This window comes from Theropithecus gelada, chromosome 3 (assembly GCF_003255815.1).
Source record: "Theropithecus gelada isolate Dixy chromosome 3, Tgel_1.0, whole genome shotgun sequence".
NCBI lineage: Eukaryota > Metazoa > Chordata > Mammalia > Primates > Cercopithecidae > Theropithecus > Theropithecus gelada.
Genome location: NC_037670.1, coordinates 172,508,793 through 172,521,592, shown reverse-complemented (window position 1 = coordinate 172,521,592; position 12,800 = coordinate 172,508,793). Strand labels below are relative to the sequence as shown.

Below are 12,800 nucleotides of genomic sequence, written 5' to 3'. Positions count from 1 at the left end.
GGAGATCTAATTTTACCTTTCCTTTAATGACATTCTACTGCTCTTCAAACATCCCAACACAGTCATGAAAGACACTGTGGGGACTCTGCCCCTTGTTAAAATTAACTGGCTCTCAGTGAGGCTCTACTGTAGGGTGGAGCCGAAGTGGCAGGTGTTATGAATATGACCAGCAACCAGCTCACATTCTTGTCTTGCTCTGTCTGAGACTTTTGCAGTTGACTGTACTGATCAATTAGCTCCCAGAAACCCAGAGAGGGGTCTAAGATGAGGCATCCACGAAGTCCTTCAAACTCACTTCTTTTTTTCATTCAACAGAGGAAAAGTTGCTAATTTCCTAACATATGAATATTCTCAAAAACAAAATTTAAAATTCAACTAGCCATAGGAAACAGGTATGAATTTGAAGGAATTTTAGGTTCATCTGAGAAATGTCAATAGCAAAAAGACAGGTGAAAAAGATTAGACTGGGTGGCTGGATCCACTTCTTGCATAGGTAGTTCAACTTTTTGCTCTGTTTAAATTTCGTCTTTGTACTGCTCTTTTTTCCTATGTCAGGAAAAGTCTAAATCTTTCTCTGCCTAGAACCTTGAGAATAGGCAAGAAAGGAATGGCTTTATATTTATCACTTCAAAAAAAATCTGAACTTTGAGAGCCTATTCCCTCCCTCCCTCCCTCCCTTCCTTCCTTCCTTCCTTCCTTAAAAAAAAAAAACCTTCCTACCCTCCTCCCTCCCTCCCTCCCTCCCTTCCTCCCTCCCTCCCTTCCTTCCTTCCTTCCTTCCTTCCCTCTTTCCTTCCACACAGTTACAAGTGCCCCAAATGATCAAATAACTTTATACACTTCTAAAACCATAAACCTAACATTACAGATATTAGAGAGACCTGAGAGATGTCTCAGCCTGCACTCTGATTTTATAGCTGAGGACAGTGAGCTCCCAAGAGTGGAAGTGGAACAAGATCTAGGTCTCCTGAACCTTCTTCCTTATTCCATTCTGTCTTGAAACAGATTACAAGAGGCCAGCACACTTACTTTTGGAAGCATCTCTATACCAAACCTTGCAAAAGCTGATTTTTTTTTTTTTTTTTGCATTGTGTAGACTCTTAAAAATCAACACAAGGAAGCCATGATTACCTTTCCATTACTTACCAACAAATAACTGGCTGTAGAGTTCCAGGCGGGTGTGGCCTTCTGTTGGGGCCTTGCGGATCTGCTGGGGCAGCCGGTCCACCTGTAGGCTGGCCTGCTTGACGTTCCTCTCTGCAGTGACCCGGTGCCACTGGTCATCGTTGAGAGGGGTTGGTGACCTCACTATAATCTCTACTGGCCCATTTCCCACATCAAATGAAAAGGACACTTCTGTGGCAGCTGGAGGAGCAGAAAGCATGAAAGACATGAGTATTTTTCTCCCAGATACCAAATAACAGTAAATTCTAGACGACAAACAAAGCAGGGAGAGGAAAAATCATCTAAACCTGTCACGTCCTACAAAGGTCAATGGTAAAATCAATGGAAGAAGGATAAAACGTCAATCATTAACACCGAATAACCGAGGGTGTTTTGGGGGTCTATGTGCCAGGTATACATTTATTTCCTCATTTAATCTCAGAAGCCTTCCAAGATGTGACCATCATTGACCCTCTCCAGATAAGGATACTGAAGTCTGAAGAAGTTAGCGCATGTTGAGTGTCTTAGATTCAGTAAGTTAGTGGAATCAGGAATTGAACCAAGGTGAATTAGGAACTGAACCAAGGTTTGTCAGATTTCAGAGCTTGGTATCTTCTAACTCCACATACGATTTATCTTTTCAGTAAGTAGCTCCTTGGTAAGTGACTCATAGTTACCTGGAGATCTCTTGAAACACCTGTGTCCAGAGATTTTGACTCAGTTGGTCCACAGTTGGCACTGGTATTTTAAAAAAACTCCCCAAGAAATGTTAACACCTAGCTAGAGTTGAGAGCTAATGCTTTGGGGGAATTTATGAAACTTGATTTCATTGATCTTTATACTCTATTGAAAGTTGGGGACCTTTGAATTATTGGTGTAATGAGGGTGACCTACATTTTACGACCACCTGTGGCTACCCAAAAGGTAGCACAATATTTCTGGAGAATAATCCCTGTCATATATCATCTGTTGCAAACCTTGGTTATTCCCCATCTGGGATGTAGGCTCCTTCTCGTAACCTACCCTCTAGCACTGACCACAAATTATTCTTTTTTTAAGAGATCACCTCCAAATCAACCTTCCTCTGCAATAAGTCACCTCTCAACAACTGGCAAATGGACTGGGTGGTTGCTTTATTAACTTTAGCTATAAGTAGCTTTCTTATTTCACATTTTATGTTTTATGTTAAGTTCCTCAGTGACCACCTAGTGCTTTATAAATAAGCTTTTAAAATGTATATTTTTTCTTGTGATTGACAGGAGAGGCAGCATCAGGCTGAAGCAGCACACACGTTTTCAGCTCCCTTAGGCTGGGTGAATTCTTTTCAACATTAAAGATGTGGCACACCAGTGAATTTCCTAACTTTGCTTATAAAGATATTCAGCCCCTCTATCCATCAATAAGCCTTCCACCTAATCTCTAAGCAGTTTAATTAAATATCTGTCATTTTTTTCTCCTGGGCTAATGGAAAATTCAGCTTCTTTTGGCTGGTACCATTTTGAGACGGTGTCACAAGCAATCAAACTTCTAATTTAAAAACCACAGTGGGCCAGATTCTCTCAGGACCTAGACTGTTCCTTACCTCTGTGTTGGGCCCCATGGAAAGCTGCATTAACTTTATTGAGCTACAGGGATATTAGACACAGAGCTCAATTTAATCAACCTAATTGTACCAAGGAATTTTGAACCTTCATGTCGTTAGCGAGAGAACATTCATTTTAACACCTGTGGTGATTCGACACACAGTTCAGAAAAATATCTCATCTAAATTAGAAGCCCCTGCCTCCAGGGGTCATTGGGACTGGATTTAACTTGCAGGCCAGTGACCTCCATCAAGGTTTCCATGGAAGTAGGATCAGAATGCAGGAAGACAATAATGTGACCCACAGGCCGCGTGATCTTTCTCTGTAGTTCTGATACAGCAGATGAGGAAAAAGTTGCCTTGGTTTCAGATTAAATCTGTTCTGTTCTCATAACGCTGTATTTTAGCAGGAGCATTTTTTAAATGTAAGTTGTCAGAATAGCAAGAGAACGAGGGTTCCTGGGCTAAGTAGGAAAGATTGTTTCATTTTAAAGGCATCAGCTACCATCAAGGAAATAGAATTTAGGGATAAATGGAGTTTAACCCTAAGGTTTGACTTGTAGGGATAAATGCTGCTCTAATTTCCTCTGCTATTTTCCTACTGCTATGATGAATTCGTGTCCAGGTCTTCAAACTCTCACTATTTGGAGAAACTCTGAGTGCCAGAAGTCGCTAGAAAATATCCATACTTTTTGCTTGTCCCAATAGATCCCCTATTTCTTCACCGTCATCTTAACATCAATACTTTATTCTGGAGAAGGGAAGAAAGTTGTCAGGACAATGCTGTAGCTCAGAGCCTCTCACCCTAACGGGATGCAGTAAGAGGGACTCAAGGCCAAAGGCCTCTAAGAGCAACTTTCTTCCCAAAGAGCCTCCATTCAGGCTCTGCTGGAGAAATATGTATGAAGTCAGCACATTCCACACCCCTTCTGTTGCTTCCTCAGGAAGGGTCTGTAAGACCCACTGTGAGAGCCAAGGAAAGGGCTCCGTTTTCTCAGTCACTCAACGTCAGCTTCCCTGACATTGCTGCGGGAAGCCTTTGAGAAACCCCATCCCCCAGTCAGACGGCCAGTGGGTTTTAAAAGCTTCTGAGTTCAGTTTGTGGCTGATTGCTCTTGGTCTTCTGGGTGAAAGCAACTGACATTTTAAAAGAGATAATTATAGAGAGAGTCAGCGAGCAAATAAAAGGGAGACAGGATAAAAGACACTTGAGCCAATGACACTGTCCTCACTTAATGTGTGTCTCCAGTTGGAGACCGAAGTGTTGCCCTGTTTCTGCCTGTGGAAAAGGAATTTCTTATATACTGAACAAATTCTCATTTCCAGAAATAAGTATTTGAGAATTGGATGCATATAGCCTGGCTCATTGGAGAGAACACGGTGCCAAACATGAATGGTTGCCTTGCCATGAGTATCAAGAACTGGGAAAGTGTCTGAGACTTCACCCCACTTGCAGGCTAACAAGTTAGCCATGGTTTGATGATGCTGGCAGAACCATAGTTTAACATGGCCATAGTTTGATGATGCTGGCAGAAGATATGAAAATCCTGGGTCAGAGACAAAGGACTTCTTTACTTACAACACAGCAGACAGCCTGAGCTTCCTGTTCACATTGCTTCCCCTTGAGGGGGAGTGCAGGGCATCCCAGGTGGATGCTGCACATGCAATAAGTTTGCTTCACAGTTGAGGGACCCTGGACTTAGGACTCCCCAATCTTTTATAGTAGCTACTAGCAAACTTGCTCGATTTCTGCCCCGGAGAGTGACATTATATTTATTACTCTGGCCATGAAATAAACCTACCCTCTGTCCCAGAGGAAGACACTATCTGTATCTTCCAAGGCTGTTAGCTATACACACATCCTTAAAGAAGGTATAAATAAACAAAGCTGTCAATGCTTCTTGCTCAGAAGGCAGGCAAAATTGGAAGAGACCCACGGAGATTTTTCCCCCAATAATTAGTCACTCTCCCTTTTTTCTTTGTGAGCTAACCTGATTTTGCCCTGGAATCTCTGTGTTTCCAGAGTCTTGTGCTTTGCATAAGGACAGCCCTACCCCAGGCCCACAGGGTGGATCTGGAGTTAACGGAGGCAAATATGGCAATTCCAGGCTCCTTACCAGCTACCCACTTCAGATGAGACACATAATTCCCTTCTAGCCAATGAGACATGGGTGGAGTCTTTCAGTGAGATATAAGGAAAAGACAGTCCCTTTTCTGCCCCTTTATATTGGGTGGGAAGCTGTGGTTCTTAATGTGACTGGAGCTGTCTCACAAATATCAGAGATACAGAGGACAGAGAGGACAGAGGATGAACCTGGGTCATGGATGAACCTGGGTCATGGCTGACATTGTTCAACTTTAAAAATTTTTTTATTTTTATTTTTTGAGACAGGGTTTTGCTCCATCACCCAGGCTAAAGTGCAGCAGTGTAATCACAGCTGACTGCAGCCTTGACCTCCTGGGCTCAGATGATTCTCCCACCTCAGCCTCCCAAGTAGCTGAGACTACAGGTGCATACCACCATGCCTAGCTAATTTTTGTATGTTTTGTAGAGATGGGGTTTTGCCATGTTGCCCAGGCTCATCTCGAAATCGTGGGCTCAAGCTATCCGCCCACCTCAGACTCCCAACGTGCTGGGATTACAGGCATGAGCCACCACACCTGGTCTGTTCAACTTTTAAATTAATCCCCGAGCCACCTACCTTAGGATTTCTTACTTGAGATATGCTCTTAGGTTATTGCTCAAGGCATTTTTATTGTAGCTGAAAGCATCTTAACTGATAGAGAGCCTTAGCTGTTTGGTCTTTTCGCTTTTCACTCTTCAGGCCTCGGTTTGAGGTCCAAAGGGAGGATTATATGCATAGTTTCCCAAAAGTTCCTGTGTCCAAAATGTGTCTGAAACTACGGAGAACCTCTAAGATTCTTTCAAATTGCAACATTCTATAATTTTTCAAGAGATTGTAAGAGAAACAAAATGAAATACAGCTGGTCTTAATCGTAATTTTAGATACTGAATCATTACAGGGAGAAAAGAGAAATACTAAAAGAGAAATATACAAGGTGGCATATTGCCATCAGAAAATAATATAGGTGGAAGAAGTTACTATTGAATAAAGCAAGCTCATGACTTCATCTGAAAGGCTTAAAGTAATGATTGGGACAAAACCACGGAGAGCTCTTGGCATGTTCACGCTTCCCCTTCCAAGTTTAATTCCAGCAGGTGGCAGTATTTGCTCCCATTCTAACTCAACAAATCACTCCAGGCTTAATATATTGAGTGATAACTTTAACAACTGACCAATACCAGGTTTTTTTTTTTTTTTTGGCTTTAAGTTTTCTGAGCAGGTGAAGGAGCATTTAGATATTAGACCACAGTTTCAGTTGAAGTAGCAGAAAACATTTGGTCATTCATTCAATACAGAACAGAATGAGAGAAAAGAGAAGGAAAGTTATACGGCGTGAGCATGATGGGCAGACCAGCTAACACTGTTTAGTTTGGATAATGATTTGTTTATTCCATTCTAAAATAAGGTTCGAGGGGTGGCAGCCTCCAGGGAGATCTTCTGTACAATAAATCTCGTTTGACTCATACAACAAAACTGGTAATTGGTAGAACAGATATTTCAGCCTATGGTGAGCAGTGTTATGAATATCTTTTTTGTTTCCTGTATTTTTTTTCTGAATGAAATACTGACTGTACATCAGATGATAAAAGAATTTATTTAACATGAAAGGGTCATAAGAGGCAGGAAGGCTGAAAATAAGGTCCCCATGGGTATTAGAGAGATGAGAAGGAGAAAGAAGTAAAGAATTCGTCTGTGTTCCTAATTCAAGACCAACTGCTGCACCTGTACATGGGATGCCATCCTTCCTACTGCCTCAAGGACACCACTCTGACAATTCTGCCCTCTCTCTATAACTGGGTTGTTCCCCACACACACACACACACACACACACACACACACACACACACGTTGACATGTCTCTACTCTTAACAACCACTGGGACTATAAAGCCTTTCTTTTGACCTTATCTATCTCAAAAGTTACCATTTCATTTCTATGCACTCTTTTGTTTCCAAATTCCTTGGAAGAGATGTCTATACTCCCCATATCTATTTCCCCTCCTCTTAGTCTTCCTCTAATTCCACCGCATAGGACTTTCTCCTTCACAACATTTGAAACTGCTCCTGCCCCAGGGCCTGAAAACTTGCTGTTCTCTTTACCCAAATAACTCTGGCTGAGCCTTGACTTCTCTGCTCACAAGTCATCATATTAGAAACTCCATCCTTAAACGTTCCTTGTTAAATAACAAACTCCTCTCTCAGCTGCCCCTTCTCCTTTATCCTGATTTTTAAAAAATCTGCACGGCATGTATCACTATCTGGAATAATAGATATGTGGTCCTGGCCTTACGAAGGCAGAGGCAGTTTCTGTTTTGTTCATTGTTCTTTCCTCAGCACCGAGAACATTGCCTGCCACACAGTAGATGCCAATTTGTGAATGAATGAAAGAATGAATAGAAACACTCCTGCCTAGGAGGGCAACAATGATTACATAGATACTCTGAAAAGAGAAATCCACTCATTTTCCCAAGGCCAGCTGAACTAGATGGAGTGCCATCTTGTATTCCATAAGCATCTTTCCCAAGAGCACAAAGTAACTCAATGTATATTTTCTCAGTCTAAGAGCATCCTACGTTAGTTATGTCTGTTTAAAACAAATGTAGCTAAATGTTATTTTCAAACGTATGATGTTTGAGGAATAATGGCTTGCCCAAGATAAACTCAGCAGTGGAATAAGAAGCAGAATTTTCTCCCTTTGCTTTATTGCAAGCTAGTTTCACTCTACTTGTAGGAACAAGGACCTTGGATCTTAATTACATTTCTCAAGTTTTGGCCTACATAAAAAACTGCTAAAGGAAAATGCTTAAAATGCATATTCCAATGCTTCTGTTACAGAGAATCTGATTCAGTAGGTTTGGGGTGGGGCTCTGGAATCTGCATTTTGTTAATGCCTAGTGATTCTGATGCAAGTGGTCCTGGAATCTTACTTTAAAAATCACTAGGATTTTCAGGTTTCCTTCTAGTAGTAAGTCCTAGGAATGTTTGCTTTCTTGTCCTCAACAGAGAGATTTTCAAAACTGTGTAATAGAGAATTTAGCCTTGCCCTCAAGAGGTCTGGCCCTTGCCCTTGGCTTTGGGAAGGTAATATCTAAGCCCTTGGGATGTCCTGCCTGCCTGGTAAGCATGTTTTCATTTGCCTGGGAGCCTTGGGTTATTCCAGATAGTCTAACACTGTGTTTTAGGGGTAGGGCCACACCAGACAGCATTTAACATGGGGCCCGGGCTGGGCGTGGTGGCTCATCCCTGTAATCCCAGCACTTTGGGATGCTGAGGTGAGTGGATCACCTGAGGTCAGGAGTTCGAGACCAGCCTGACCAACATGGAGAAACGCCATCTCTACTAAAAATACAAAATTAGCTGGGCATGGTGGCAGGTGCCTGTAATCCCAGCTACTTGGGAGGCTGAGGCAAGAGAATTGCTTGAACCCGGGAGGCGGAGGTTGTGGTGAGCCGAAATTGTGCCATTGCACTCCAGACTGGGTAACAAGAGTGAAACTCTGTCTCAAAAAAACAAAAAAGAAAAAGATGGGGCCTGACCATGCCAGACTGACCAACAATGTGATGAAGGGTGTGGGGCTTTGGCTTATATTCTCCAGCCTTCTCAGGGGCTGGAAACTGAGGTCAGCCATGTAGGCAATCAATCGTTCCCATGTAACGTAGTCTCAGTAAAGACTCTGAACATGGAGGCTCAGGGAAGCTTCCCTCATTGGCAATACCCCATGCAAATTGTTACACACCTGTTCCAGGAAAGAAATGTGCTCCTGAATCTACAGAGAGAGGCTGACTATAAACTCAGCATCTGATACTCTGCCTGGACTCTGCCGTCTGTGCTTCTACGCCTGTCTGATTTTTCATCTGCATTCTTTACCCATAATGCAGCATGAGTATAGCAGCCTTCAGTGAATTCTGTGAGTCCTTCTACAGAACTATCAAACTTGGGGGTGGTTTGGGGAACTTCTGAACTTGTAATTGGTGTCAGAAGCATATGCAATCTTATGGGGAATGTGGTCTCTCTAAATTTGCAGCTGGTTCTAACTCCACAAAAACAGAAACAATCATATCAGCTTAGAAGTATGTGATTGAGGCTGAGCGCGATGGCTCGTGCCTGCAATCCCAGCACTTTGGGAGGCTGAGGCGGGTGGATTACGAGGTCAGGAGTTCAAGACCAGCCTGGCCAACATAGTGAAACCCCATTTCTACTAAAAATACAAAAAATTAGCCGGTCATGGGCATGGTGGAGGGTGCCTGTGATCCCAGCTACTCAGGAGGCTGAGGCAGGAGAATCGCTTGAACCCAGGAGGCAGAGGTTGCAGTAAGCCGAGATCGCGCCATTGCACTGCAGCCTGGGCAACAGAGTGAGACTCGGTCTCAAAAAGAAGAAGTATGTGATTGAATCCAAATAATATTAAGACGTAAAGGCTTCAGTGAAGAGACTTCAACCTCTGAGCCCACCCTCACTGCTTAATCAGGAAACTGAGGCTGAGAGACATTAAAATCCAGTAATGACCAGATAAAGAGCTTTCGTTTTCCTAACTACTGTATTGCCTTTCATATTATGAAGGAAATAAAAAATGACCTATTTTTCTTTTAGTATAGTTTTAGTTTCTGAATGTAGAGATTTTTAGAGTCATATATGCATATTCACACCAGAAAACTTGGTGTTAAACACATCTGAAAATGAACATTGGCAAGAAAAATTTAAGTCTTTTGGAAATTCTTCAAGGAAATGCCTGGAGCTTAGGAATCAATGTTACGAACTCATTTTAAAATCTCTGGTATCTCGATAACCTCTTGAGTATAAGAAGTATTTCTCTTTATGTATTTTGGCCTTTAAGCTTTTTATTATGGTTAAAAAATAACTTCACAAACAAAGACATCCACAGAGAAAAGGAAGCGAAAGGGAGATACCATTGGTCATGCAAAAACAGAAAGCTGTCTTTAAAATGCAAAGCCCTTCTAATTTTAGGTTTTTCTATGCATTTAACCACCTTTGGAGAATAACGCCTTGAATATTAATAGACTGATATGATTTAAAAAGAAAGAAGGCAAAAATAGTTCCAAAATGATACGTGGCTGGCAACAATCCCCTGTACCCCATGTAGGATTTGCAGCTGGGCTTTAAACACCCTCTTGTTTGGAAAGAGAACATCGGTGCATTGGGCAGACAGAGGCCAGTTTGGAAGAACAGATGAAGGTCCCAGATGGTGACTCTGGAGATAGAGTGTTGTAATAAAGGGAAACCCAGAAGCTGCTTTAGAGAAACCCTGAAACTCATACCTAAGGATCCCACAGAGATGGAGAGGAGAGCAGATGGAGGAGGGGATGGACTTCAAAGAAATGTTTCTTCTGACCATATTCAGGTTGTGTGGCAAAATGAGAAAACTCACTTGAGGAAATGTGCTTTGGTAGAAGACTAGGGGTGATATATTAAGTTGGTTTCAGGTGACGTCAGAGAGAGCCGGTTCATCAAAATACATGGCTTTGGAGAGTTGAAGGAGAAAGGAGAATTTGATGTCCAAAGGAGGTAATGCAACTGCAGGCCGAAACAACATGAATTGGGGGAAAAGCTGACAAGTGTCAACTCGGACCAAGCTGCAGCTTACAAGGAGACAACATACAAGTCAGTCAATTAATTGTGCCATCTAAATAACTGTGCTATGGACGGCTATCCTGATTGGGACACTGATAATGAGGAAAAACCAAAGATGAAATCTGAGGATGAAAGGCTATGGCTTTGGAAGGAGCATGCCTGCTAGTGAGAGCTTTAGATAAATCTATCAAAAGGAAAGCAGCCAAGGGGGCGTCTGTTTTCTGGTTTCTGTGGACTGAGTTTTGACTCTGCCTGTAGGTTATATCACAGGTACGCACAGGTACGATTTTTCTCCCTTTGTTTTGCCACAAATTGTTTCCTTTCTATCAAATCCTTTCAATATCACCTTGATATGACTTCAGAGAAGATCTCTGTAATGAAAATTAAAAAGTGCCAAATGAGGACATATATACTACATGCTACAGGCTCAGAGTATAAGAAGAGATTGATTCTGTTTTCCATTACAACACCAGATTCTCTTCAACTACAGTGCATTTGCAGTATTGGACAAATAGTGGAGAAAAAAAGTAAAATTATGCTGCAGATCAACGGAGACTTTAAATGGGAATGGAGAGACATTTGAGAGGAAAGCAGAACCACTTTCTTTCTTTCTTTCTTTCTTTTTTGTTTTTCGAGACAGAGTTTTGCTGTGTTGCCCAGGCTGGAATGCAATGGTGTGATCTCAGCTCACTGTAACCTCTACCTCCCAGGTTTAAATGATTCTCCTGCCTCAACCTCCTGAGTAGCTGGGACCACAGGCACATGCCACCACATCTGGCTAATTCTTTTGTATTTTTAGTAGATGCGGGGTTCTGCCATGTTGGCCAGGCTGGTCTCGAACTCCTGACCTCAGGTGATCCACTCGCCTCAGCTTCCCAAAGTGCTGGGATTACAGGTGTAAGCCACTGTGCCCAACCGAATCATGTTCTTTCTATATAGCAAGCTTTCTTAAAGTGTGAAAGACTTCTGTAAAAGTGCCTTTTGCCTTAGAATCATCACAAGAGATTCATAACCAATTTAAATTATTTTATTAGTTTTTCTGAAGCTCTGATTAATTTGTTCTTTATCATCTACTTAGTAATGGATATTAGAAATGAGGAACCTAAGGGTTGAATATTAAAAATACAGGGTCTCAGAATCTCAGATTTGAAAGTATCCTAGGATAAGCGCTCCTTTAAAGTTGTAGAAGAGTGAGTAGACCCTTGAGTTCATGTGTTTCCATGTATGAAAAATGACAGAAATCACTTCACAGCATCCCTTATGGTGTGTCCACCAACTTCTACTTAAGCAAAGCATTCCTCTGGAAATGGATATTGTTAAACGATAATAATAATTTTTCACAGAGTACGCTTCCCTTGTTTTGGATAACAGCTGAAAATATAACTTTCTTGTATAGATTGCATAAAAAAAATTTTGCCTCCCTAAGGACTGGGCATATAAAATACATAAGAACCCTTTTAGGACTACTTTGTACACTATTCAAACAAGTACATTTACTTTTGTCATGATTTAGTGAACTAAGGGAACACGATTTTTCTATAGAGTAGCTCCATTGAGAGAACAGTTGCAGGTGGGGTGAAGCTCATCTCCAGCCTGCACCCCAGGATGGTTTGACATACTCTCAACAAAGTGAATGAATGGAAACAGCTTTGGGGATAGGGTCATGGGTTAGCAGTACTGTCCCGCTGTACTAGTCCATTTTGCATTGCTAAAAAGAAATACTTAAGGCTGTGTAATTTATAAAGAAAATAGATTTATTTGACTCATGGCTCTGCAGGCTATATGAGAAGCACAGTGCTGGCATCGACTTCTAGTGAGGGCCTCGGAAGCTTATGCTCATGACGGAAGGTAAAGGAGCAGCAGCACATCACACGGCACAAGAGGAAGCGAGAGAGAGGAGGAGGAGGTGCCAAGTTCTTTTAAACAACCAGATCTCACATGAACTCATTACCATGGGAGGGGCACCAAGCCATTCATGAGGGATTCACCCTCATGACTCAAACACTGTATACTAGGTTCCACCTCCAACATCGGGAGTCACATTTCAACATGAAATTTGGAGGGACAAACATCCAAACCATATGACCTGCTCAGCACATCCTTGCTTGGACTTCCCAATGTGGTTTGTTTCCCTCCCTCCCTCCCTCCCTCCCTTCCTTCTTTCCTTCCTTCCTCTCTTCCCAATGTGGTTTCCTTCCTTCCTTCCTTCCTTCCTTCCTTCCTTCCTTCCTTCCTTCCTTCCTTCCTCTCTTCCCAATGTGGTTTCCTTCCTTCTTTCCTTCCTTCCTTCCTTCCTTCCTTCCTTCCTTCCTTCCTTCCTTCCTTCCTTCCTTCCTTCCT

General features: G+C 42.1%; 1 protein-coding gene across 2 annotated transcripts in view; it reads right to left on the bottom strand.

Moving 5' to 3' along the window:
• Positions 1 to 12,800, bottom strand: part of CNTNAP2 (contactin associated protein like 2) — a 2,276,620-nt gene that overhangs the window by 266,703 nt on the left and 1,997,117 nt on the right. For both annotated transcript variants that reach the window (XM_025380223.1, XM_025380224.1), the window contains one exon: positions 1,147 to 1,365. In XM_025380223.1, the coding sequence (XP_025236008.1) occupies positions 1,147 to 1,365 (219 nt within the window). The remainder of the gene's footprint in view (positions 1 to 1,146; positions 1,366 to 12,800) is intronic.